Source organism: Suncus etruscus, chromosome 6 (assembly GCF_024139225.1).
Source record: "Suncus etruscus isolate mSunEtr1 chromosome 6, mSunEtr1.pri.cur, whole genome shotgun sequence".
Classification (NCBI taxonomy): Eukaryota; Metazoa; Chordata; class Mammalia; order Eulipotyphla; family Soricidae; genus Suncus; species Suncus etruscus.
In genome coordinates, this window is record NC_064853.1 from 116,484,157 (window position 1) to 116,511,336 (window position 27,180).

The 27,180-nt window shown below is 37.8% G+C and overlaps 2 protein-coding genes across 2 annotated transcripts in view; both read right to left on the reverse strand.

Annotated features, from left to right (window-relative positions):
- SPIDR (scaffold protein involved in DNA repair) overlaps window positions 1-4,916 on the reverse strand; it is a 184,620-nt gene extending 179,704 nt beyond the window's left edge. The window contains exon 1 of the mRNA XM_049775632.1: window positions 4,771-4,916. Within this exon, the coding sequence (XP_049631589.1) occupies window positions 4,771-4,916 (146 nt within the window). The remainder of the gene's footprint in view (window positions 1-4,770) is intronic.
- UBE2V2 (ubiquitin conjugating enzyme E2 V2) overlaps window positions 1-27,180 on the reverse strand; it is a 738,183-nt gene that overhangs the window by 470,520 nt on the left and 240,483 nt on the right. The window lies entirely within an intron of this gene.

Consider the following 27,180-nt stretch of genomic DNA (forward strand, 5'->3'; position numbering starts at 1 on the left):
GAAATCCCATATGATCTCCCAAGCCTGCCAGGGGTGATTTCTGAATGCAGAGCCAGGAGTAACCCCTAAGCGCTGCCGTGTGTGACTCCCCCACCACCAAAAAAAAAAAAAAAAAAAAAAAACAAAAAGCAAACAAATCCAGAGATCAGTGAGACTATTCTGTGTCTATCTCTCTCCCTCTGACTTATGTACCATATGGTTCAAGTCCTGATATTAGGGAAAAAGAAGGTAGAAGACATCACTTTTCTCAACTTTAAATTCTACTACAAAGCCATAATGATTAAAACAGCATAGTATTGGAATAAAGATAGACTCTCATATCAGAGTAGTAGAAATGAATATCCTAGTATATGCTGTTAATTTTTGATAAAGGTGCATAAATATGAATCGAATCAAGAAAAGCTTCTTATCAAGTGGTCTTAAGTCTTTTTACAAGCAGTCAGCTTCATGCAAGAAAATAAACTCAGCTAACAATATTCACAATGGACAAATCAAAATAGATTAAATACCCTTATATCAGGACTTGAACCATATGGTACATAAACAGAGTAGTATGTAGGCAGAACACTTAATGACTCTAAAGGTAAAGGTATCTTCAAGGTTGAAACACCACTGACTAAGTAAGTGGAAGCAAAGAGAAACAAACAGGCTACATTAAATTAAGAAGCTTCTGCACTTCAAAGGATGTGATGATCAGGAAACAAAGACCACCCATGAAATGGAAGAAATTATTTATCCAATAACTAACTGATAAGTGGTTAATATCTAAGACATATAAGACACTAGACAAGCTTAACATTTCTTTTTTCAATAATTTTCTAATTTGATAATATTGTGGATGTTCAAGTTGTGTCCCAGTTAGTGTTCTATCTATCCTGAAGAAAATATATTCAGTAATTTAGGAGTGAAGGGTTCTGAATATATTTGTTAGACCAGTTTTTTTTTTCAGTTCATCATTTTAGGTTCTTGTTTCTTTATTGCTTGGTTGATCTTTCTAATGGTGAACGTTTTATATTACGGTTTTCCACTAGTATTGTGCTGCCATCCATGTTTCCTCAGATCTCTTAGCAGTTGCTTTGTAAATTTTATTTTAATTAATTTGTTTATTTATTTGCTGCCTCTTTATTTGGTGTCCATATGTTAATGACATACATCTTCATTTGTTGATCTTTTATGTAATATCCCTCCCTATTTTTTCTGATCTTCTTTAGTTTAAGTGCTACTTTATCTGAAACTATTATATTGTCTCCTCCCTTGTTTTTTCTGTCTGCATTTAGCCTGCTAGGAATAAATATCTTCTAGTAATTCACTTTGAGCCTGTGTTTATCATGAAAGTTTACATGTATTTCCTGTAAGAAACAGGAGACTGGGTTTAATTTCTGAAATACCCTGCAACTTAGAGTTAGAGTAAAATAACTGTTGTTTTATAGAGGAATCCATTTTGTCACTACTTGGTTTCTAATTAAGCAATTGACTTTGTATCAGAAAAGATAAATTTGGGTACAAACAGCTTAGACATTAAGAAGTGTGTGTGTGTGTGAGAAGTCACCAGAGACAGTAATAAGTCTGTAATATTTCAAGAAATAAAGTAAACATTAATAATTCTGTACCAAGAGTATTTCATACCTGCCTTGGCATCAAGTATTCCCTTTTAGACTGTGAAAAGCATTCTCAATATGAAGCCTGACATTTGCCTAACTTTTCTGATAGAGATTACTGTTCTTGGGTCATTATTACAATGTTTCTCCAAATATATATCCCTTTATACATATCTCTTTATACTTATTCCTTTATACAGTGGACCAAGGAAAGACTTCTCTCCACTGCATGTATAGATCCTTGAAACCCTGGAGCCCACAGTCTTTTCTAGAAGTCATCAAATTAGCAAATTACATGTCTGTTCTGTGTCTTTAAATGTCAGGGAACTAAGAATGTTCTTTTTCTCTAGTTCAGATTTGCAACTGTTCTTTTTCCATCTAGAAGATCTTTTCATATTTTCAGTCCCTTGGAAAACCTTCCAGTTAAAGCTAAGAAATTCAAACAATATGCAGCTTACCAAAAGTTTTCTGGGTTTAGTGAGGGCTAAAAGTCTAAGAAGTTTAATGTAAAGTGCTTTTACAGATTATTGTAGATTTATACTAACATACTCTTTATGATTATATGCTTATTAATGATTTTTCTTCTTTTCTCCAGTTAACTCTAATGGCTTTCATGACTTTAATCATCAGGAAAAATCTTGCTCATATTGCCATCTTTCCCCATCCCTGTTCCTTTCAGTGGTGTCAAGTATCCAACCCTAAGCTTCACACTTGTTATCCAAGTAAGTCCTTGAGGCTTAAGTAAGGGGCTACATTGCTGGCCCCTGAAGAAGTAAATTTTAAATTCACCCTCCCCCTTGCATTTTATTTGATCTGCCCTGCTTCTGTCCTTCTTTTGCTTTTCCCCTGCTTCTTTCTTGCCTCTTGGGAAGTTCTCACATATTTCTTATATTGGTTCCACACCCTATTTTTTGCTGATTACTAGTATCATCTTTCTCCCTGCCTATCTCTTGGTAAGGTTCCTTTGGGTCAGTATGGAGCTTTATAAACAGTGACAAACAACATTCATTATATGACACGTAAGAAAATCCCTTTACAATAACATTGGAAAGTTGAATACTGAATATTTATGTAGCAAATTAGAACTGAAATAATATAGTCTAAGAAATACATGAATGAGTTATATCAAATGATTCTTGTCCTTTCAGTATTTTCCAAGTTTTATATAATGATCACTTATTACCTTTAAAAATGGATTTACGCAATCAGCCTCAACCCCTGCAGACTTTAGTTGTCTGGAGGTAAGAACCATGCTTTCCCACATTATGCATTTTAAGGTACCTAGTTATAATTGTAACAGGCATATTTTTGTCCAAGTTCATTTATGGCACCCCATTCTTTTTTGGGGTGCACCTGGCAGTGCTGAGAGATTACTACTGGCTCTGCATTCAGGAATTACTTCTAGTGAACTTAGGAGACCAAATGAAATGCCAGGGATTGAAACCAGGTTATCTGCATGCAAGGCAAATGCCCTACCTGTTGTTTTTCTCTTCAGCTTCCTCATTAATAGTATTTATGACCATCTTATAATATTCTACTATTGTAAGTAATTATATAATTTTAAATTACTTTGAATTATTTCACTTTAAAGGAAATTATTTAAATTTTTATTTTGTTAAGGAACCATGAATTACAACATTATTGATATTTGAGTTTTAGGCGTATAATATTTCAATATTCCCATCACCCCCCAGCCCCTGCCAGCCATCTTGGCAGCCACAATACAAAGTTTGGATCTCATGTTTTCCATCTTGTTAAGTCTGTGCTTTGTGTTTATAGCTCTAATACTCTTTCACATGACCAACATAGTGATGTGACAAACATCAACCCCCTTCTCCTCCATTACTTCCCTTTCTCATCTTCTTATTTTTTTATTTTTATATCTTTTTTTTTTTTTTTTTTGGTTTTTGGGTCACACCCAGCAGTGCTTAGGGGTTACTCCTGGCTGTCTGCTCAGAAATAGCTCCTGGCAGGCACGGGGGACCATATGGGACACTGGGATTCGAACCAACCACCTTTGGTTCTGGATCGGCTGCTTGCAAGGCAAACACCGCTGTGCTATCTCTCCGGGCCCCTTATTTTTATATCTTGAGGTGAATAAAACCTTTTGTTGTTGCTATTGTTATTTTGGATTTGGTGTGGGCTTTTTTGTTGTTGTTTTGTTTTGTTGTTTACTTGCTTTGTTTTGGTTTTGGTTTTTGGGCCACACCTGGTGACACTCAGGAGTTAATAATCCTGGCTATGCGCTCAGAATCGCCCTTGGGTTGGGGGACCATATGGGATGCAAGGGGATTGAACAGAGGTCTGTCCTACATTACTGTGCAAGGTAGACGCCTTACCTCTTGCGCCACCGCTCTGGCCCCTGGTGTGGGGGGTTTTGCTTGTTTTTTTTTTTTTTTGGTTTTTCAGGCCACACCCGTTTGATGCTCAGGAGTTACTCCTGGCTAAGCGCTCAGAAATTGCCCCTGGCTTGCGGGGGGCCATATGGGATGCCGGGGGATCAAATCGTGGTCGTTTCTTGGCTAGTGCTTGCAAGGCAGACAGACACCTTACATATAGTGCCACCTTGCCGGCCCCTTTTCCTTGTTTTTTTTTTTTTTGCTTTGCTTTGTTTTGGTTTTTGCTCAGGACTTTGCACTCAGGAATCATTGCTGGTGGGCTTCAGGAAGGATATAAGATGCTAGGAATCTAACTTGAGTTTACCATGTGCAACGTAAGATGCTACCCATGGGTCTCTCTGGCCCCAAAAGGAAGTGTTTTATCCTTGAATTTTCTGTTGTATACTCAAATATCTTGTTTTATCAAAAAATGTATAAGAAATTTTTCTTCTTAAATTTAAATACATTTTTATAAATTAAAGAACCATGATTTATGAAGTTGTCATAGTTTTTAGATTACTGTGTTCTAGCACCAATGTCTTCTTCCCTCCACCAAGGTTCCCAGGTTCCCTCCCACCTACTAACCACTCCCCACCCCACCTTTCCCTAGCCTGCTACCTTGACAAGTTCACTTTAAGTTTGGTTGTTGAAGTTTAGATCTCATTTCCAGTGTTGTAGATTCGGTGGCTTGGATATTTAGCTGACCAACAATATTCTGGTTAGTCTTTGACTCCTATTTCCCATTGCTTCCTACCTATTTGTTTTTCTCCCTTTTATTTCTTTCCTTCTCTAACCTTCTCTTCCTCATACTCTCGGGCCATGGTGATCTAGGCATCTCCCTTTCAAATACTGCACTGGTATTTTTAAAAAAGTTTACTGCCTCTTCTTTGTTATAATTAGCTTTTAAGAGTTGGTTATCAAAGTGTCCATCTTTGTCCATTACAACATCTTTGAGTCTAAATTCTGTGTCGTTTGATATTAATATGGCCACTCCAGCTTTTTTAAGGGTGTTGTTTGTTTGGATTATCCTCAGCAAAATCCTGGAAAATAGGATCCAATGCCTCATCAAGAAGGTCGCACACTATGATTAAGTAGGTTTCATCCCAGTAATGCAAGAATGGTTTAACATCCATAAATCTATCAATATTATACACAATATCAACAACAACAAAAAATAAAAAACCACATGATAATATCAGTGGATGCAGAGAAAGCCTTTAATAATGTCCAACACCTTTTTTTTTTCTTTCTGGTTTCTGAGTCACACCTGGCAGTGCTCAGGGATTACTCCTGGCTCTATGATCAGAAATTGCTCCTGGCAGGCTAGAGAGACCATATGAGATGTCAGGATTCGAACCACCATCCTTCTGCATGCAAGGCAAACACCCTACCTCCATGCTATCTCTCCGGCCCCCAACATTCTTTTTTTTTCTTTCTTTTTTTTTTTTTTCCTCCAGCCACACCCGGCAGTGCTCAGGGTTTATTCCTGGCTGTCTGCTCAGAAATAGCTCCTGGCAGGCACGGGGGACCATATGGGACACCGGGATTCGAACCAATCACCTTTGGTCCTGGATCGGCTGCTTGCAAGGCAAACACCGCAGTGCTATCTCTCCGGGCCCCAACATTCATTTTTGATAAAAAAAAAATAAAAATAAAAAAAAAACTGTCAGCAAGATTGGAATGAAAGGAACCTTTCTCAATATAGTTAAGGCCATTTACCACAAACCAATGGCAAACATTATCATCAATGGAGAAAAACTAAAAGCCTTTCCTCTAAATTCTGGTATAAGACAAGGCTGTCCTCTCTCACTACTCCTATTCAACATAGTACTGGAAGTCCTTGCTTTATTGATTAGACAAGAAAAAGATATTAAGGACATCCAGATAGGAAAGGAAGAAGTCAAGGTCTCACTCTTTGCAGATGACATGATTATATATTTAGAAAACCCTAAAGACTCTACCAAAAAGCTTATAGAATTAATAGACTCATATAGCAATGTGGCAGGCTACAAAATTAACATGCAAAAAATAATGGCCTTTTTATACACCAATAATGATAGAGAAAAAATGGACATTAAGAAAATAACCCCCGGGGCCCAGAGAGATAGCACAGCGGCGTTTGCCTTGCAAGCAGCCGATCCAGGACCAAAGGTGGTTGGTTTGAATCCCGGTGTCCCATATGGTCCCCTGTGCCTGCCAGGAGCTATTTCTTTTTTTTTTTTTTTTTTTTTTTTTTTTTTTTTTTTTTGGTTTTTGGGCCACACCCGGTGACGCTCAGGGGTTACTCCTGGCTATGCGCTCAGAAGTCGCTCCTGGCTTGGGGGACCATATGGGACGCCGGGGGATCGAACCGTGGTCCGTCTCCTAGGCTAGCGCAGGTAAGGCAGGCACCTTACCTCGAGCGCCACCGCCCGGCCCCTGGGAGCTATTTCTGAGCAGACAGCCAGGAGTAACCCCTGAGCAACGTCGGGTGTGGCCCAAAAACCAAAAAAAAAAAAAAAGAAAAAGAAAGAAAAAAAAAAGAAAAAGAAAAGAAAAGAAAACAACCCCATATAGTAATCTACTATGCTGAGTGAAATTAGTCAGAGGGAGAGACACACAAAATAGCCTCACTCATCTACGGGTTTAAAGAAAAATTAAAGACATTGAAATAATTCCCAGAGATGAGAGCCGGAAGGACCGCTCAAGATATGAAGCTCACCACAAAGAGTGGTGAGTGCTGTTAGAGAAATAACTACGCTGAGACTATGGTAACAATGTCATTGAGTGAGGAATGTAGAAAGCCTGTCTTGAATAAACCCATCTACAATTATGTTTGTAATCACAGTATTTAAATAAAGGGAAAAAAAGGGAAATAAAAGAAGTGTTCCACATCAATAATCGTTAGGGAGATGCAAATCAAATAAAAAACAAATATCATCTCACACCAAAGAAACTGGCACACATCAAGAAGAACAAGAACAGCCAGTACTTGTGCAGATGTTGAGAGAAAGCAATTCTTACTCACTGCTGGTGAGAATGTCAACTGGTGCTGCTTTTTTAGAAAACAATATGGATTTTCCTCAAAAAGAAAAGAAATTGAGCTTCCATTCGACCCAGCAACACTGATCCTGAAAATACATCATAGAGTCCCCAATAAAAATGCAAAATTGCACGAATTTCTATGTTCATTGCAGTTCTATTTTCAATTGTCTTGGAAACAACCCAAGTGGCAAAGAACAAAAGAGTGGATAAAGACACTGAAGTACATCTACACAGCTGTTAGGGAAAACAGAATCCTAAAATTTTCAGTACATGGATAAGACAGGGAGAGTACTATGCTGGGTGAAATGAGTCAGAGAGAAAGGAACAGACATAATGATCAGACTCAAATGTATATATATTTAAAAATTCACATAATGAGAAAAATTCCCAAAGACAATGAGAGTTCAGTTAAGCTAGAGAAGGGATGACTTTGACAATATTTGGAAATGATCACTATGGAAAAGAAAGGGAAACCTAAAAGGAAGTAAAGTGTTATGTATGAAATCCTTTCAGTAACAGTGTTGCAAACCAAGGTGTGTAAAAGGAAAAAGAGGGTGATTGGAGAAGAAAAAAATGCCTGTCAGAGGCAGCTTGGGGATAGGGGTGGGGATAGGATGAGAAGGTAACTGGGGAAATTGGTGGTGGGAAATGAACAGTGGCAAATGGACAGGTATTAAAACACTATATAGGGACTGTAGAGATAACACGAAGGTATGATGTTTGCCTTGCATGCAGAAGGACGGTGGTTTGAATCCCAGCATCCCATATGGTCCCCTGAGCCTGTCAGAAGCAATTTCTGAGCAGAGTCAAGAGTAGCCTCTGAGTGCTGCCAGGTGTGACCCAAAAACAAACAAACAAACAAACAAACCCTTATATAATCAAAACTCAATTACTAATAACTTGATAACTGTATCTCACAGTAATTTAAAAAATTAAATTAAAAATTTAAAGAAAAAGAAATTGTGTCTCTCAGATCACAGACACAAAAGCAAAATTTGATCATAAAAATAAAGAGGGAAAGAGATTAAATACTTAGAAAAATAGCATACTACTAAATATTAGCTGTATAAAAGAAAAAAGAACAAAGAAAAATTAAAATATTTCTTGAAGGTCCAGAGTGATAGAACAGTGAATAAGGGACAGCCAACTAAGATTCAATCCTGGATACCCCACATGGTCCCATGAGCACTGCCAGGAGTGATCCCTGAGTGCAGAGGCAAAAGAAATCTCTAATCACAGCTGGGTATGTAAAAAAAAAAAAAAAACATAAAAGTTTTCTCTAAACAAATGGCATTGCAGATTATAACTATCAGAACCTATGGGGCACAGAAACAGTTAAGGGGAGCATTTATAGATATTCTAGCACCCAAGAAGAAATAAAAAAAACTCAATCTTAGATCTAAAAACTAGATAAAAAAATGTGCCCCAAAAGAAAGCAGGGATATAGTAAAATTTAGAATAGAAATCAATAATATAGGAAACAGGAAAATAAAAGGTCCACAAAAGCTGGTTATGTGAAAGCATAAATCAGACTGACAAATCCTTAACTAGACTCGATAAGAGGGTTGGATGTTCTGAAAACCCAGATAAATGTGATTAAAAATGACAGAGAGAAATTATAATAGAATCCTCAATAAAAAGTTTGTAAGAGGTTATCATAAGCATTTCATACCACCAATTTCAAAAACCTAAAAAAAAAAAAAAGAATTCCTAGAATCATACAAACTTTCAAGACTGAATCAAGAGAAAACCAAAATGCCAATAGATCCAGCTCAAGTTAAGAGATTGAAACAGTGAGGCTGGAGCAAGCTATAGAGCATTTGCCTTGCACCTGCTAACCTAGCACAGAACATGATTAGATCCCCTAGTGTCCCATATAGCACCACAAGCCAGGAGCGATTTTTTTCTGTATCTTTATTTAAACAGCTTGATTACAAATATTATTGTAGTTCGGTTTCAGTCATGCAAAGAACACCCCCACTTGACCAGTACAACATTCCCATCACCAATGTACCAGATCTCCCTCCTCCCCAACCCACCCCCTGCCTGTTCTATAGATGGCTTCCACGTCCCTCATTCATTAACACAGTTATAATAGTTCTCAATGCAGTTATTTTTCCAACAACACTCATCACTCTTTGTGGTGAGCTTCATGTCATGAGCTGGACCTTCCAGCCCTCCTCTCTTTTGTCTCTGAGAGTTACTGCAAAAATGTCTTATTTTTCTTAAAACCCATAGATGAGTGAGACTATTCTGTGTTTTTCTCTCTCCCTCCGACATTTCACTCAGCGTAATAAATTCCATGTACATCCATGTATAGGAAAATTTCATGACTTCATCTCTCCTGATGGCTGCATAATATTCTATTGTGCATATGTACCATCGTTACTTTAGCCATTCATCTGTTGAAGGACATCTTGGTTATTTCCAGAGTCTGGCTATTGTAAATAGTGCTACAATGAATATAGGTGTGAGAAGGGGGGGGTTTTATTGTATTTTTATGTTCCTAGGGTATATCCCTAGGAGTAGTATAGCTGGATCGTATGGGAGCTCAATTTCCAGTTTTTGGAGGAATCTCCATATGACTTTCCATAAAGGCTGGACTAGACGGCATTCTCACCAGCATTGAATAAGAGTTCCCCTCTCTCCACACGCCCACCAGCACTGCTTATTGCCATTCTTTGTGATATGCGCCAATCTCTGTGGCGTGAGATGGTACCTCATAGTTGTTCTGGTTTGCATCTCCCTGATGATTAGTGATGTGGAGCATTTTTTCATGTGCGTTTATGACATTTGTATTTCTTCTTTGACAAGTGTCTGTTCATTTCTCCCAATTTTTTGATGGCACAATTGAATAGACACTTGCAAAAAAGCGAACTCAGACCCCCAGCTAACACCATGTGCTAAGGTAAAATACAAATGGATTAAAGACCTTGATATCCGACCTGAAACCATAAGGTATATAGAACAACATGTAGGTAAAACACTCCATGACATTGAGTCTAAAGGCATCTTTAAAAAGGAAATAGCACTCTCCAAACAAGTGGAAGCAGAGATAAATAGATGGGACTATGTTAAGCTGAGAAGCTTCTGCACTTCAAAGAAAATAGTGCCCAGGATTCAAGAGCCACCCACTGAATGGGAGAAACTATTTACCCAATACCCAGTAGATAAGGGGCTAATATCCAAACTATACAAGGCACTGACAGAACTCTACAAGAAAAAAACATCTAAATGCATCAAAAAAATGGGGAGAAAAAATGAACAGGAGTGATTGTTGAGTGCATACCAAGAGTAACCACTTAGCATCATCGGGTATGACCTAAAAAAAAAGAAAGCAAAAACAAGGAAGGAAGGAAGGAAGGAAGGAAGGAAGGAAGGAAGGAGGGAGGGAGGGAGGGAGGGGGGGAGGGAGGGAGGGAGGGAGGGAGGGAGGGAGGGAGGGAGGGAGGGAGGGAGGGAGGGAGGAAGGAAGGAAGGAAGGAAGGAAGGAAGGAAGGAAGGAAGGAAGGAAGGAAGGAAGGAAGGAAGGAAGGAAGGAAGGAAGGAAGGAAGGAAGGAATTGAAATAGTAATTTAAAATCTCAAGAACTAAATCTCGGCCCGGAGAGATAGCACAGTGGCGTTTGCCTTGCAAGCAGCCGATCCAGGACCAAAGGTGGTTGGTTCAAATCCCGGTGTCCCACATGGTCCCCCGTGCCTGCCAGGAGCTATTTCTGAGCAGACAGCCAGGAGTAACCCCTGAGCATCGCCGGGTTTGACCCAAAAACCAAAAAAAAAAAAAAAAAACAAAAAACAAAAAAACCTAAATCTCAGGTTCAGATGGATAGTATATCATCAGATAGATCTTAGTATGATCTATCAAAACTTCAAAGAAATCATTCACTACGATCAAGTAGGTTTCATCCCAAGAATGTAAGGATGGTTTAACATTCGTAAATCTATGAACATAATACACAACATCAACAACAAGAAAAATAAAAACCACATAATCATAACAATAGATGCTGAGTAAGCATTTGATAAGTTCCAACACCCATTCTTGATAACTCTCAGCAAGATGGGAATGAAAGAAATCTTTCTTAATCTAGTTAAGGCCATCTACCACAAGCAAATGGCAAATATTATCCTCAATGGAAAAAAAGTAAAAGCCTTTCCTCTAAATTCTGGTACAAGACAGGGCTGTCTTCTCTCTCCACTGCTATTTAACATAGTGCTGGAAGTACTTTCTATAGTGATTAGGCAAGAAAAAGTTATCAAGAGAATTCAGGTAGGAAAGGAAGAAGTCAAGTGATCACTGTTTTCAGATAACATGATACTCTACTAAGAAAAACTACTAAAAAGCTTCTAGAAACTATAGATTAATATAACAATGTGGCAGGCTACAACATTAACAGACAAAAAGCAATGGCCTTTTTTTTGGGGGGGCCACACCCGTTTGACGCTCAAGGGTTACTCCTGACTATGCGCTCAAAAATCGCCCCTGGCTTGGGGGGACCATATAGGACACCTAGGGATCGAACCGAGGTCCGTCCTACGCTATCGCTTGCAAGGTATACACCTTACCTCTAGCGCCACCTTCCCGGCCCCGCAATGGCCTTTTTATACACCAATAATGATAGAGAAGAGCTGGACATTAAGAAAACAACCTCATTCACAATAGTGCCACACAAACTCAAATATCTTGGAGTCAACTTGACCAAAGACGTGAAGGACCTATACAAAGAAAACTATAAAGCCCTGCTCCAAGAAATAAGAGAGGACACACAGAAATGGAAACACTTATGCTGCTCATGGATTGGCACATTTTCACCCCACACCATGGTCCTGTTGAGTTTGAGAAATATTTTGCAGCAGTAAGGGATCAAGTAGTGTTCTTGAGCTGGCGGTCCTTCTGGAGCTGAGTCCGGTAGCATGTAATAGTCCACATTGGGGGCGGTGAGGGGTGAGGAGAAGGGCCACATAGCATCAGCAGGAGTGTTGGTAAAAAAAAGGCACAAAGCCCTACCACACACCTTTTTTTTCTTTTTCTTCTCTTTTCTATTTTTTTCTTTCTTTTTCTTCTTTTTTATTATTTCAATTTTTTTATTTACTTCCATTCTTGTAGTTATTATATGATGGTGGTTGTTTTAGTAGCTGGGTGTCTTTTTAGATTTTATTTTGTCTTTGTTTTTGTTTTTGTTTTGTGTTTCCTTTTTTTCCTTTCTTCTTTTAAATCGATATTTATAAACTCTAGAAGGAATCCTCCCAGTTTTTTTTGTGTTGTTGTTTTTTCCCAACAAAACCACATAACATAATTATCTTGTTCTGCCTCATGAACTGAGGGGGAAAAATTGGAAGGTACCAAGACCAAACAGTTGTATGAACATTGAGTGGAAATAAAAAATTATCAGACTCAAACACCAAACCCAAAGTCAATGTCAGCAGAATCAATACCCAATCTACAACAAGCCAAACACAGAGAGGAGCAGTTAACACTAGCAGATTGGGAAGGAGTGGGGCAAGAGAGGGAGATATGGGATGCATACTGGGAATAAGGGTGGAGGGAGGACAACACTGGTGGTGGGAATGACTCTGATTTACTGTCACCATGTACCTGAAATATTACTGTTACTGTGAACTATTTGTAATTCACTTTGGTCACAATAAAAATTATTAAAATAAAACAAAACAAATAGTGCTCTAGTACTCTTAGGGCAGAAAAGGAATTACTATAACAATGATAGTTGAAAATGATCACTCTAGACAAGAAATGTTTGCTGAAAAGCAATAAAGTGATATGCATGGTTAACTCTTCACTAACAATAACAATATTGCAAATCATGTGTCAAGAAGAAAATTAAGTGAGAAAGAGAGAAAGGGAGGTATCTACCACAGAGGCATGCAGAAGGAGCAGGGGAGTGAAACCGGGAGCATTGGTGACAGGAAATAGCAAAGGTGCTATACATTGTATGAGTTGAACTCAATCATGACAATTTTGTAACTGGATTCAATTAAGTAATTTATTTTATAGAAAAAGTTTTTTCCTAAGAACAAAGCTTTTAAGAGATTTCACCTCTGTCTGATAATTAACTTTTATTCTATAGTTCAATCACCAGTACTGCATGACTCCCCAGGTAGTAGGCCCCAACCACTGCTGGCATAAGAACCATAAAACCTGACCTGAAGAGTATAAGTCAGGATCAACAGACAGGGTCAAGTATTAATCTTGGTGTCTGGGAGCTAAGCAATGCTGGGAATGACTCAAATTAAACAATCTCTGAAGCACAGCCAACAACAGTTAACCAGCAAAATTATTATCCAGATATGAAGAAATGAAGGCTTTATTAAATAAATTTTAAAAGTTAAAATACCTAAACATACTTGAAGAAATGTTGAAAATTCTTCAAATTCTTTCAAATAAGAAAATAAAAAAAAAATCTTGAGCAAGGGGATAAATATAGTAATTAACCAAAACAACAACAATAACAACAAACATTAAGGCAATATAAACAAAAGGATAAAATGAGCTGAAGAAAAAGAACTGGTACAGTTGAGGAGACTTAACAATATGCATCTCAAAACTCTTAGATCAATCAAGAAACAATAGCAACAAACTCTATATAAAGAACAATGAGAAATTATGGGATAGGAAAAAAACAGTATTGAATAAAAATTCATATAAGCCCACATCAGTAAATTAAGAAAAAAAACTCAAATAATAACCTAACCAGATACTTATGGGAATAACAAAAAAAAAAAAAGAGCAATAGAACCCAAAAGACATAAGAAGAAAACTATAAAAATTAGAGTAAAAATAAATGTGATAGTAACAAAAAAGATACAAAAGAAAAATGAAACCAAAATAATTTTAAAGCAACTATGAAATTGATGAACTCCTTGCAGGACTAATGAAGAAGAAATAATTGGGAGCAGGGTAAAGAAAATCTGATGAGGAAAAAGAATCAGAAATTTTACAAAGTTATATGTGATACCAGAGATACACAATCATAAGAGAATACTATAAATACTATTATTCTGAAATCCTTTCAAAGAAATAGACACAACTAGGAAAATTCCAAGACATATAAGTACTAAAAATGATAAAAGACAAAGACAAAGATATAGTGTTTTAAAAGCAGGAAGATTAAAAAAATGAACTTACACACAAAGGAAAGCCCATATGATGTACAGCATGTTTTTCAAATGAGACTCTTCCATTCAGAAGAGAATGGAGGTATGTAGCATAAAACTCAATGAAATGAGCACACCAAGAATACTCTGCCCAACTATATTATAATATATATCTGAAGGAATGATATAAAGCTTCAAGGATAGGCAATAAATAGCTTAGGGAATTCATAACCTTGAAATTAGTTTTCCAAGAAACATTAAAAGAGCTCCTTTAAAGGACAGAAGAAAATTCCAAAAAGGGTGACAATGAGTATGGTACTCACAAATGGCACACATGGGTGCTCTCTATTAGATTAAAAAAAGGTTAAAAATATAGAAAACAATCATCACAGATTACCCTATATTGATATATTTTCCTTAAAGTTTTGATGGAACAAGTAATATGAAATAAATGTAGTATGTGCCTGCTGGTAGGAGGGCAACAACAGGTAAAGGGATTAGAGGGAACTTGGGAACTCTGGTGAAAGGAGACACTGGTGTTGGAATACTGTATGCTTGAAACAATCCTACTATGAACAATTTTGTATACATGCTATCTAAATAAAAATATGTTATTAGATTGTTGTTGATGCTTGTGTAAGGGCACATTTGCCAATGCTGCGGTGCTCAGGATTACTCCTGGCTTTGCATTTAGGAATTACTCCTACCAGGATTGGGTGACCATTTGGGATACCAGGGATCAAAGCCAAGTCAGCTCTGCAAGGAAAGGCCCGAGCTACTCTGCTATCTCTCCTACCCTAATTTTTTAAAAAGGTAAAAAATAATAAACTAACATTAAAAAAAAAATCATAGAGCCTTCAAAGACTGAACTATGAAGAAACAGAAAGGGTGGGACCACACAGATAACTCAATGGCTGAATGCGTGCATAAAATACTTTACATCTGGGCCTGGAGAGATAGCACAGCAGCGTTTGCCTTGCAAGCAGCCGATCCAGGACCCAAGGTGGTTGGTTCGAATCCCGGTGTCCCATATGGTCCCCCGTGCCTGCCAGGAACTATTTCTGAGCAGACAGCCAGGAGTAACCCCTGAGCACCGCCAGGTGTGGCCCAAAAACCAAAAACCAAAAAAAAAAAAAAAACTTTACATCTCAGAGACTATGTAGCTGTGTGTCCCTCCCCCCTACAAAAAAAAAAAAAGAAAAAAGAAAAAAAAAGAAAAAGAAAGGGGCCGGAGAGATAGCATGGAGGTAAGGCGTTTGCCTTTCATGCAGAGAAGGACATCAGTTCGAATCCCAGCGTCCCATATGGTCTCCCGTGCCTGCCAGGAGCAATTTCTGAGCATGGAGCCAGTAATAATCCCTGAGCACCGCCAGGTGTGACCCAAAAACAAAAACAAAAAAAAAAAAGAAAAAGAAAAAGATAAAGAAAAAGAAGGAGTAGTCACAAGTACAAAAATCAAAGCAATGGGACCGGAGCGGTGGCGCAGCAGTACTGTGCTTGCCTTGCACACAGCTGACTAGGACAGACCACGGTTCGAATCCCAGGTGTCCTATATGATCCCCCAAGCCAGGAGCAAATTCTGAGCACATAGCCAGAAGTAACTCCTGAGCGTCACCAGCTGTGGCCAAAAAACAAACAAACAAAAAAGAAATCAAAGCAGTAATTAAAAATATCACTCTAGGGACCGGAGAGATAGCATGGAGGTAAGGCGTTTGCCTTGCATACAGAAGGATGGTGGTTTGAATCCCGGCATCCCATATGATCCCCCCAAGCCTGACCGGAGCAATTTCTGAGTATGGAGCCAGGAGTAACCTCTGAGGGCTGCCAGGTGTGACGCCCCCCCACAAATAACAAAAACAAAAAACAAACAAAAATATCACTCTGAAAAGAAAGTCCACATGACTTTGACAGTGAATTCTATAAAAAGCTCAAAGAACTTAACAACTTTAAGCAAAGCTTGTGAAGAAACTAAAATGCACAGCTAGAAAGAGAGTACATTAAGAGAGGTGCTTTCGGGCCTGGAGAGACAGCACAGCAGCATTTGCCTTGCAAGCAGCCGATCCAGGACCAAAGGTGGTTGGTTCGAATCCCGGTGTCCCGTGCCTGCCAAGAGCTATTTCTGAGCAGACAGCCAGGAGTGACCCTTGAGCACTGCCGGGTGTGACCCAAAAACAAAAACAAACAAACAAACAAACAAAAAAAAAGAGAGGTGCTTTCTTGGAGTTAAGTACCCAAATTTCTAAGCGCAGAACGAGAAGGAAGCCCTGTGCACAGATAGGTATGGCCCAAAATCCCTTTAAAAAAAAAAAGAAAATGAAATGCTCTAACACTGAAAAATGGCCATCTTCCTTTTCTAGGACGGGAAGTATATACATTTTTACTTTAAAAATATAGAATTGATTTGGTCAGATGCATGCAAGGTAAATGACCCTACTGCTACGCTATCGCTCTGCTCCCATCTAAAAGTTTTTTTCTTTTTCTAAAAAGAAAAACAATATGGGATGCATTGATTATGCTATGAAATACAGTAGACCATTCTTGCAGAATCTATCTCATTGTAGTCTTGATGTTCATTTCCCTCAAGAAATTTTTCTGTCCAATTACTCTTCCCCTTTTTGGATCAGGTTGTTTTGTTGTGATTTTTCTATATTTTGGATATCTATCTTGTATCAGATGTGTAAAATGCAAATATATTCTCCCACTCATTAGGTTCCCTTTTCTTTACTTTTTAAAAATTATTATTACTATTATTATTATTATTATTATTTTGCAATGGTCTCTTTTGCTCAGAACAAGCTTTTTACTTTGTAGTGCCATTTGGGTTTGATTGTTTGCTTATTTTCTTTTGCTGAAGTTGAATCTTCAGATACTTCAAGATTAGATGACCTTATCACCTGTATTTTCTTTTATGTATTTTTATGGTTCATGTTTTATATTCATGTCTCTTACTCCATCTTAAATTAATCTTGTACCATAAGTACAAGACAGTATCCTACTTTCATTCTTCAGTATGTGAATGGCCACATTTATTAAAGAATCTTCCCTTGTTGCACTGGTGATGGGGGGTATTCTGTTTATGACTGAAGTCCAACTACAAACATGCTTGTAATCATGGTGCTTAAACATTTATTAAAAAAATAAAGCCATCCCTTTATCTATTTAAAAAAAAAAAAAGAATATAGAAGGCGGGTCCAGAAAGATAGCAATGCGGCGTTTGCCTTGCAAGCAGCCGATCCAGGACCAAAGGTGGTTGGTTCGAATCCTGCTGTCCCATATAGTTCCCCTTGCCTGCCAGGAGCTATTTCTGAGCAGACAGCCAGGAGTAACCCCTAAGCACCGCCGGATGTGACCCAAAAACCAAAAAAAAAAAAAAAGAAAAGAAAAGAAAAGAAAAGAAAAGAAAGAAAGAATATAGAAAGCTTTGAAAGAAAAGCAAACAATTGTGTCTAACCACTGTGACTGGGATCCCTACACTTCTCAGCTATTTTTCTTTATTACAGTCAAAAAATTTCTATCCTGTGGCTAGTTTTTGTGGATATTATCACTCCCTTATTTCTACTCTTGGAACTTATTAGTCCCTGTATCTTCTTGTTTATATCCAATTTGGGGCTCTGTTCAATTCTCTGACCTAAAAAAATTCTTTGATTTTCTGTCTTCAGTTTTTTGCTGTTAGTTGAAAATAGAAGCTTATATTTCCTTGTTCCCATGTTCCTTCTATGTCAGACCAGAAACTAGAAGTCTGGACTCATGCTCTCAATTACTTCCTTTTAGCCTCTTTAAATACTGTTTTGTTACCATTCCTGGAAGTTCATTTATCTGGCATTCTATAACTACCTTTGGAAACCTGGTCAACCATGTCCTTCTTTCTGTTTTTTTTGTTTTGTTTTGTTTTGTTTTGTTTTTTGTACATTTCATTCCTCTAAAATCAGGCAGCTGAATGTACTATTCTCATAAAATATCTAAGCAGGAACTGTTGTTTCTTTTTGTTCACATACTAATTAGCAGTTCACTGACTTTCAATAATTTTATGCATAAAGGTCAGAAGCCCTCTTGTTTTCAAAACCATGTCTCAAATGTTTTGACTTTCAGTACATAGAAAAGTTACATCAAAAAAAGTAAAGCAGGACTTTCCCTATTAGAATAAAATGCACACAACTATTTAATTATGTATTCAGATTATTTCCATTAAAGAAAACTAATTTGAAAGAAAAGTTAAGCTGACTCAAGCCCTGTAGATACAACCAAAATTAAATAATAATAAGTCAAAGTAAGACAACACATTGTACTCTGACCAGGGTAGGATGACTCCTCTGAAGCTCAGGTAATAATCTGTTATTCCTTAGGAAGTATTTACTACTAGATGACATCATATTAGCAGAGGAAACAGATTCTCGATTCTCGTAATAGCCATACAATACATCATCTTCCCTTTCTCTTCTTATCCAGTTTAAATTACCTAAATTTAAGTAGGAAATCATGACTCAAGTATATCATCACTAAAAGTGATGCTGGGCTCTAATTTCTCTTTTTTTCTTTTTTTATAGTTTTCTTTATCTAAACATCTTGATTACAAATATTGTGATTAGGTTTCAGTCATATAAAGAACACCCCCCTTCACCAGTGAAACATTCCCATCACCAATGTCCCAAATCTCCCTCCATTCCATCCCACCCCACCTGTACTCCAGACAGGCTTTACAGGTCCCTCATTAATTCACATGATTATGGTAGTTCTCTGTGTAGTTATTTCTATAACTACACTCACCAATCTTTGTGGTGAGCTTCATGAAGTGAGCTGGAAGTTCCAGCTCTCCTCTAATTGTCTCTGAGGACTGTTGCAAAAATGACTTATATTTTTCTTAAAACCCATAGATGAGTGAGACTATTCTGCGTGTCTTTATCCCTCTGACATATTTCACTCAGCATGATAAATTTGATGTCCATCCATGTACAGGAAAATTTCCTGACTTCATCTTTCCTGATGGCTGCATAATATTCCATTGTGTGTATATGTACCACAGTTTCTTTAGCCATTTGTCTGTTGAATGGTTGTTTCCAGAGCCTGGCTATTGTGAATAGTGCTGCAATAAATATAGGTGTGAGGAAGGGGGTTTTGTGTTATATTCTTGTTTTCTTAGGGTATATCCCTAGGAGTGGAATAGTGAGGTCGAATGGGAGCTCAATTTCCGGATTTTGGAGGAATCTCCATATCGCACTCCATAGAGGTTGGACTAGACAGCATTCCCACCACCAGTGGATAAGAGTTCCTTTCTTTCCACATCCCCATCAGCACTGATTGTTCTCATTCTTTGTGATGCGTCCCAATCTCTGTGGTGTCAGATGGTATCTCATCATTGTTTTGATTTGCATCTCCCTGATGAGTAGTGATGAGGAGCATTTTTTTCATGTGCGTTTTGGCCATTTGTATTTCTTTGTTATCAAAGTGTCTGTTCATTTCTTCTCCCCATTTTTTGATGGGATTAGATTTTTTTTCTTGTAAAGTTCTGTCAGTGCTCTGTATATTTTGGATATTAACCCCTTATCTGATGGGTGTTGGGTAAATAGTTTCTCCCACAAGGTGGGTGGCTCTTGTATCCTGCGCACTATTTCTCTTGAGGTGCAGAAGCTTCTCAGCTTAACGTATTCCCATTTGTTGATCTCTGCTTCCATTTGTTTGGAAAGTGCAGTTTTCTCCTTGAAGATGCCTTTAGTCTCAATGTCATGGAGTGTTTTACCAACGTATTGTTCTATATGCCTTATGGTATCAAATCTGATATCAAGGTCTTTAATCCATTTGGATTTTACCTTCATACATGATGTTAACTGGGGGTTTATGTTCGCTTTTTTGCAAGTGGCTAACCAGTTCTGCCAGCACCACTTGTTGAAGAGGTTTTCCCTGCTCCACTTAGAATTTCTGGCTCCTTTGTCAAAAATTAGGTGATTGTATGTCTGGGGAACATTGTCTGAGAACTCAAGCCTATTCCACTGATCTGAGGTTCTGTCTTTATTCCAATACCATGCTGTTTTGATAACTATTGCTTTGTAGTACAGTTTAAAGTTGGGGAAAGTAATGCCTCCCATTTTCCTTTTCCCTAAGAGTGCTTTAGGGTGTTTATTGTTCCAGATGAACTTCCTAAGTGTTTGATCCACTTCTTTGAAGAATGTCATGGGTATATTTAAGGGATCGCATTAAATCTGTATATTGCTTTGGGGAGTATTGCCATTTTAATTATGTTAATCCTGCCAAGCCATGAGCAGGGTATGTGTTTCCATTTCCGTGTGTCCTCTCTTATTTCTTGGAGCAGGGGTTTATAGTTTTCTTTATATAGGTCCTTCACGTCTTTGGTCAAGTTGACTCCAAGATATTTGAGTTTGTGCAGCACTAATGTGAATGGGATTGCCTTCTTGACGTCCATCTCTTCCCTATCATTATTGGTGTATAAAAAGGCCATTAATTTCTGTATGATAATTTTGTAGCCTGCCACCTTGCTATATGAGTCTATTGTTTCTAAAAGCTTTTTGGTAGAGACTTTAGGTTTTTCTAAGTAGAGTATCATGTCATCTGCAAACAATGAGAGCTTGACTTCTTCCTTTCCTATCTGGATTCCCTTGATATCTTTTTCTTGCCTGATCGCTATAGCAAACACTTCCAGTACTATGTTGAAGAGGATTGGTGAGAAAGGACAGCCTTGTCTTGTACCAGAATTTACAGAAAAGGATTTTAGTTTTTCTCCATTGAAGATAATATTTGCCATTTGCTTGTGGTAGATGGCTTCAACTAGATTGAGGAAGGTTCCTTTCATTCCCATCTTGCTGAGAGTTTTTATCAAGAATGGGAGTAGGACCTTATCAAATGTTTTCTCTGTGTCTACTGATATGATCATGTGATTTTTACTTTTCTTGGTGTTGATGTTGCGTATGATGTTGATAAATTTACGGATGTTAAACCATCCTTGCATTTCTGAGATGAAACCTACTTGGTCATAGTGTATGATCTTCTTGATGATGCATTGGATCCTATTTCCAGGATTTTGTTGAAGATCTTTGCATCTGCATTCATCAGGGATATTGGTCTGTAATTTTATTTTTTGACAGCATCTCTGTCTGGTTTTGGTATGAAGGTGATGTTGGCTTCATAAAAGCTGTTGGGGAGTGTTCCCGTTTTTTCAATTTCATGGAAGAGCCTGGCTAGAATTGGTAGTAGCTCCTCTTGAAAAATTTAAAGAATTCATTAGAAAATCCATCTGGGCCTGGGCTTTTCTTTTTGGGCAGATGTTTGATTACAGTTTCAATTTCCTCAGTAGTGATGGGGGTGTTTAGATATGCTACATCCTCCTTACTTAAATGTGGAAGGTTATAAGTGTCCAAGAATTTATCCATTTCTTCTAGGTTCTCATGTTTAGTAGCATAAAGTTTCTCAAAGTAGTCTCTGATTACCCTTTGGATCTCTGCAATATCTGTCGTGATCATCCCCTTTTGATTTCTAATACGGGTCACCAGGTTTCTCTCTCTCTTTGTGAGTTTTGAAAATGGTCTATCAATCTTGTTTATAAATTTTCAAAGAACCAACTTCTGCTTTGGTTGATTTTCGAATTGTTTTTTTTTTTTTGGTTTTCCACTTCACTGATTTCTGCTTTCAGCTTTGTTATTTCTTTCTGTCTCCCTATTTTTGGTTCCTTTTGCTGGTCATTTTCTAATTTCATGAGCTGCGTCATTAAGTTATTCAGGTATGCCCCTTCTTCCTTCCTGATGTGTGCTTGTAAAGCTATTATTTTCCTCTCAGGACTGCTTTTGCTGTGTCCCATAGATTCTGGCAGTTTGTGTCTTTATTATCATTTGTTTTCAGGAAAGTTTTGATTTCCTCTTTGATTTCCTCTCGGACCCACTGGTTGTTCAGTACAGGGAGTTTAATTTCCAATTGTTAAAGTTTTTCTTTTGTGTGCCTTTGTAGTTCACATCTAATTTCAGAGCCTTGTCGTCAGCAAAGGTAGTCTGCAAGACTTCTAGCCTCTTGATTTTATGGAGGTATGTTTTATGTGTCAGCATGTAGTCTATCCTGGAGAATGACCCATGTACATTGGAGAAGAATGTGTATCCAGGTTTTTGGGGGTGGAGTGTCCTATATATATCTACTAGTCCTCTTTCTTCCATTACTCTTTTCAGGGCTAGTATGTTTTTGTTGGGTTTCAGTCTGGTTGATCTATCAAGTGTTGATAGGGCCGTGTTGAGGTCTCCCACAATTATTGTGTTATTAGTGATTTCTTCTTTCAGATTTGTCAATAATTGTATTAGATAATTTGCTGGTCTCTCATTGGGTGCATATATGTTTAATAGTCTGATTTCTTCCTGTTGCACATATCCCTTTATTAGTACATAGTGTCCAACTTTGTCCCTTACCACTTTTCTGAGTATAACGTTGGTGACATCAGATATTAATATGGCCACCCCAGCTTTTTTAAGGGTGTTGTTTGCTTGGATGATTTTCCTCCAGCCTTTGATTTTGAGTCTCTGTTTGTTCTGACTATTTAGGTATGTTTCTTGTAGGCAGCAGAAGGTTGGATTCATCTTTTTGACCCATTTTTCCACTCTGTGTCTTTTAATTGGTGAATTTAGTCCATTGACATTGAGGGAGATGATTGTCATAGGATTTAATGTCAACTTTGTAGATAAGTTTGCTGTATTTGTTGGTCTCTCTTGTCCTAAAGTAGACCTTTCAGTTTTTCCTTTAAGGCTGGTTTTCATCTGTGAAGTTTCTGAACTGTTGTTTATCCATGAAGCTATGTATCCTTCCTTCAAACCTGAACGTGAGTCGGGCTGGGTGCAGTATTCTCGGTGAGGCATTCATTTCATTTGATCTTGTCACAATATCCCTCCACTGTCTTCTGGCCTTGAGAGTTTCTTGGACATGTCTGCTGTGAGTCTTAAGGATGCTCCTTTGTATGTAATTTCCCTTTTTGATCTTGCTGATTTCAGTATTCTATCTATCTCTATCTGTGAGATTTGTCCTTGTAATGAGGATGTGTCTTGGGGTGTTTTTCTTTGGGTCTCTTTTAGCTGGTACTCTTCGGGCATGCAGGATTTGATTGCATGTAGTCTTTAACTCTGGGAGTATCTCTTTGATGATGTCTTTGACAGTTGATTCTTCCTGGAGATCTCCTACTGGGTCTCTGGGACTCCAGTGATTCTTACGTTGTTTCTGCTGAGTTTATCAAAGACTTCTATTTTCATCTGTTCACATTCCTTGAGTACTTTTTCCATTGCCTGATCATTTGTCTTAAGGTTCTTTTCCAATTTCTTCTGCTGTGTTGAGTTTTAATCAGATGGTTGGAGTTTTTTAGGTCATCCGAGCTATCGTCTTCATTCTCTGTGCATGGTGTTTGCCTGCGAGGTTTCCCCATTGTCACGCGTGTAGTGTGGTTTTTCCTGTGTGTTGTGGTGGGGTTCACTGGTTAGAAAGAGTGCAGGACTGTGAAGCGAAGTGTGCTCTTCTGCTGCCTCTAGTTGACAGTATATTTGTGGTGTGCTTCCTAGGCCTCTGAGGAGAGCTTCAGGTTTTCAAGAAACTCAGACAGGCACAGGAAATATTTCCCTTGAAGTCCTCAGAGTGATCAGTGGCACAGCAGGGCGGAGTCTCTGCAGGCCAGAGGGCTCAGTTTATTGGTTGGCGACCCCCACAGCCAGACTTTACTCACTCACTTCCTGGGCAGCTTCAGAATGCAGTTTTTTGGGGGTGTGCTCCCTAGGCCTCTGAGGAGAACTTCAGGTATTCAAGAAACACAGGCAGGCACGGGAAAGATTTCCCTTGAAGTCCTCAGGCACAGCAGGGCCGAACCTCCACAGGCCAGAGGGCTCAGCTTATTGGTTGGCAACCCCCACAGCCAGACTTTACTCACTCACTTGCTGGGCAGCTTCAGAATGCAGTTTTTTTGGGGTGCACTCCCTAAGCCTGGAGGAGAGCCTCAGGTATTCAAGAAACATAGAGACAGGCACAGGAAAAAAAAAAAAAAAAAAAAAAAAAACTCTGGGCTCTAATTTCCCTCAGGATTTCAGCTCCCTCCCAATATTTTAGAAGAAAATCCCCTCATAAACATTTTTCAAGGTTTTCTTGGGTCATGGAGGTGAAGTGGTAAAGGAGAAAGAGCACATAATATTTGCTATGATTCCAGGAAGAAGTGATTCTTGAAAAATCATACCCACAAACTCAAAAGGCAGTCTTTAATCCCTTTAAAAGGGGCTCCCTCAAGAAAAATTCAAAATATGCAGTCAACCTGGAATAGCAGCACCATCACTATGCTGTCCTATGACCTGTGTTTAGAGAGGCCCTCGTTTTTACACATGAAACTCTAAAAGACTCTAAAAGAGGAAGAAACAGAAAAATTTTTCCCTTTTTTTCCACCTGTACTTATTAAGGTATAAGGACAATTTTGGGTGAGGGTTACTTCAATGTCTGTAGTTCAGGATTCACCAAAGAACCATGTGAAGACAAAGCTGCAAATAGCAGCCCTCTGGAACAGTATGTAAATGAACTTACTCACTCTGGGTTTTCCCCTCTCCTTTCCCTGCTCTCCAAAGAACAGAGAGAATCATAGGGAGTAAGGAGCAAAAGTTTGCTCTGTACTTTAATGGCAGGCAGGAAGCCAAACTGCAAATACAATGACTGGATTCAGTTTTACAAGCAAACACTGGAACTGAATTTACCCTAGTCCGGGAATACCTCTGATCTAAACTAGCAGGAAATCCAATTTAACACAGGGTGTGTCATCCAAAATACTAGCTGTGGCCTTTGTACCTTTAATGAAGTTCTTTAGCAAAAAATTTTCTTCTATAAAAGGTCCACACAAAGGACTAAATTTTATTTAAATGGCATTAGAAATAATTTTTAACAAATATCCACAGCCTTGCTAAAGATTGTTAGCTCTGCTCTTTCTCCTTTAAATCGATTGCTGTAGTCTTAGAAAATACTAATAATTACTGAATTCTCTGAATTTCCTTTTGACCCTTCTCTAGTACCATATACTATCAACTACTTCCCTTTAGTTCTTTGGGTCATTTGAAAAAAATTAATGACAACACTTTGTTATCCTGAAAGAATAAGGACTGGCACATACACTGTGACTCTCAAGTGCCTCTAATAAACAAGTTATCTGAACTCTGAGAAGACATAAATGCAAATGTCAAGAAGGCTGATGTGGGTCTAGCACAGGGTAGGGAGTCAAGTAAGATCAGAAAAAAAAAAAGATCAAGAACTCAACAACCTTACCAACATTTTCACATTTTTGCTGTTATTATAGAAACCCAACTATATTGTTGTACCCCATGAAATGATGGGTTAAATGTAACTTCCAAACATTCTAATTTGAATATGTGGGAGGAAAGTACAGAGAAGAAATTATTAGGTAAAACTCCAAAGACTCATTTATGAGAGAAATACAAAAGGAAGAATATTTATTGTTCATTCGCACAATGTCACTTTATATAATACTGTCTGAGGTTTATAGATTTCACAGATTTATAAATAAAGATAGCTCTTCAGTAAAGTGTGAATTATAGATAAATATATGTTATAGAATTATAGATAAATAGCTATACAGTGTGAATACACCCTATAATTTATAATAATTCATATCTCTCAAACATGTTTTGGTAACTACTCAGGTATCAATTCAAATTTATAAAATAACTTTTAGACCTAAGATTTCTAACCAATACTAGCTGCCAAATATTTCCTACACCTGAAACACCTGATCAAGTCTTGACACTGTATTAATGGAAGTAAAGTTAAAGATATCTCTTCACAGTTCTCATAATAGCCCTCAAAAACTAATATTTTAGCACTAGAGAAACTACTTCAAGGATGTACACCACAATTGCTGCCCTGAGGAATTTATTTATTCTGAGAGAGTGTACCCGCCTCCGTTTCTGCCCTTTAATGGGAGAGACTCCGGCCAGCAGCTTTCTCTCAACCAGGACAGAAGGTAGAAGGCGAATACAAATAATTCGCAAGTGTTAAGCTCTTTTGTGAACACCTAGAAAATTAAGCCATAGAAGTTAATAATAAAAAGCTCAAGCTGAATTCCTGTCAAGAGGTTTATTGAGAGAACAAGCAGAGTTTTTATAGCCTGCTTAGTGGGAGGAGCAAAAACATAGGATTGAAACTTAAACCAATCAGATTTGTACAGGTACAACGATTTTTAACCAATGGGAGCAGACACATTTTGATGGCGGGAAGGATAAGGAGAAACCTGGCAGGATGGGGGGAGGGGAAGCAAATCCTTAAACAAATAGTTAATAGATCTTTCTTTTGTGCAAGCAAATAAGGATTACAATTTAAACCTTACAAAAACCTATCTATAACTATGCTTGAGAGCAGTTACAAAAAACAGGTTCCATGGAAGGGTTTAAGGAATCTAGTTAGGCCAGATTCTCTGTGGTGAGCTAAATTTATTTGCAGGGTTCTTTTGGCTCAGGGCTATGCAAACTTTTGGCTTGAATCAGGCAGCGGTGAAAAATCCATTGAATATGTGGGTGTACGGTCGCCCACAAGAGAGGGATCTTCTTATGCTATTATTATTACTATTACTATTACTATTATTATATTATTATTTAAAAAAATACCATCAGGCTACCTAGCATTATGTAATAGAAGAGCACAGCAGATGTGTGTTATATCTAATTCATACCAGTGATCAAAAACAATTTATATCACTAGCCAATATAGAAATAAATTAACTGCCATGTGGGACTAAAACCTTTATGCATATAAACTGTATATACTTATTTAAATTGATACTGTTGAAATTCTCAACAGTTCAAGAGTTAGTTTCAAGTTTTAAAATTCTGTATTCACAAATAATGAAAGAGGAGGTATCAAAAAAAATGCCACACCTGTTCCTTCACACCCTGTTTTTCTCTTCTTTTCTTTAATTTTACTTATGTTCTAAATAGAGGCTTTCACTTTTCCATAAAACTTGAATCACTTTGTTCTGTCTCATGTTTTCATGCTTTTTACAAATTAAGAAAGGAAAAACAAATTGGATGGGGTCCAGGGGCCATGTGGTCTCAAGAATAT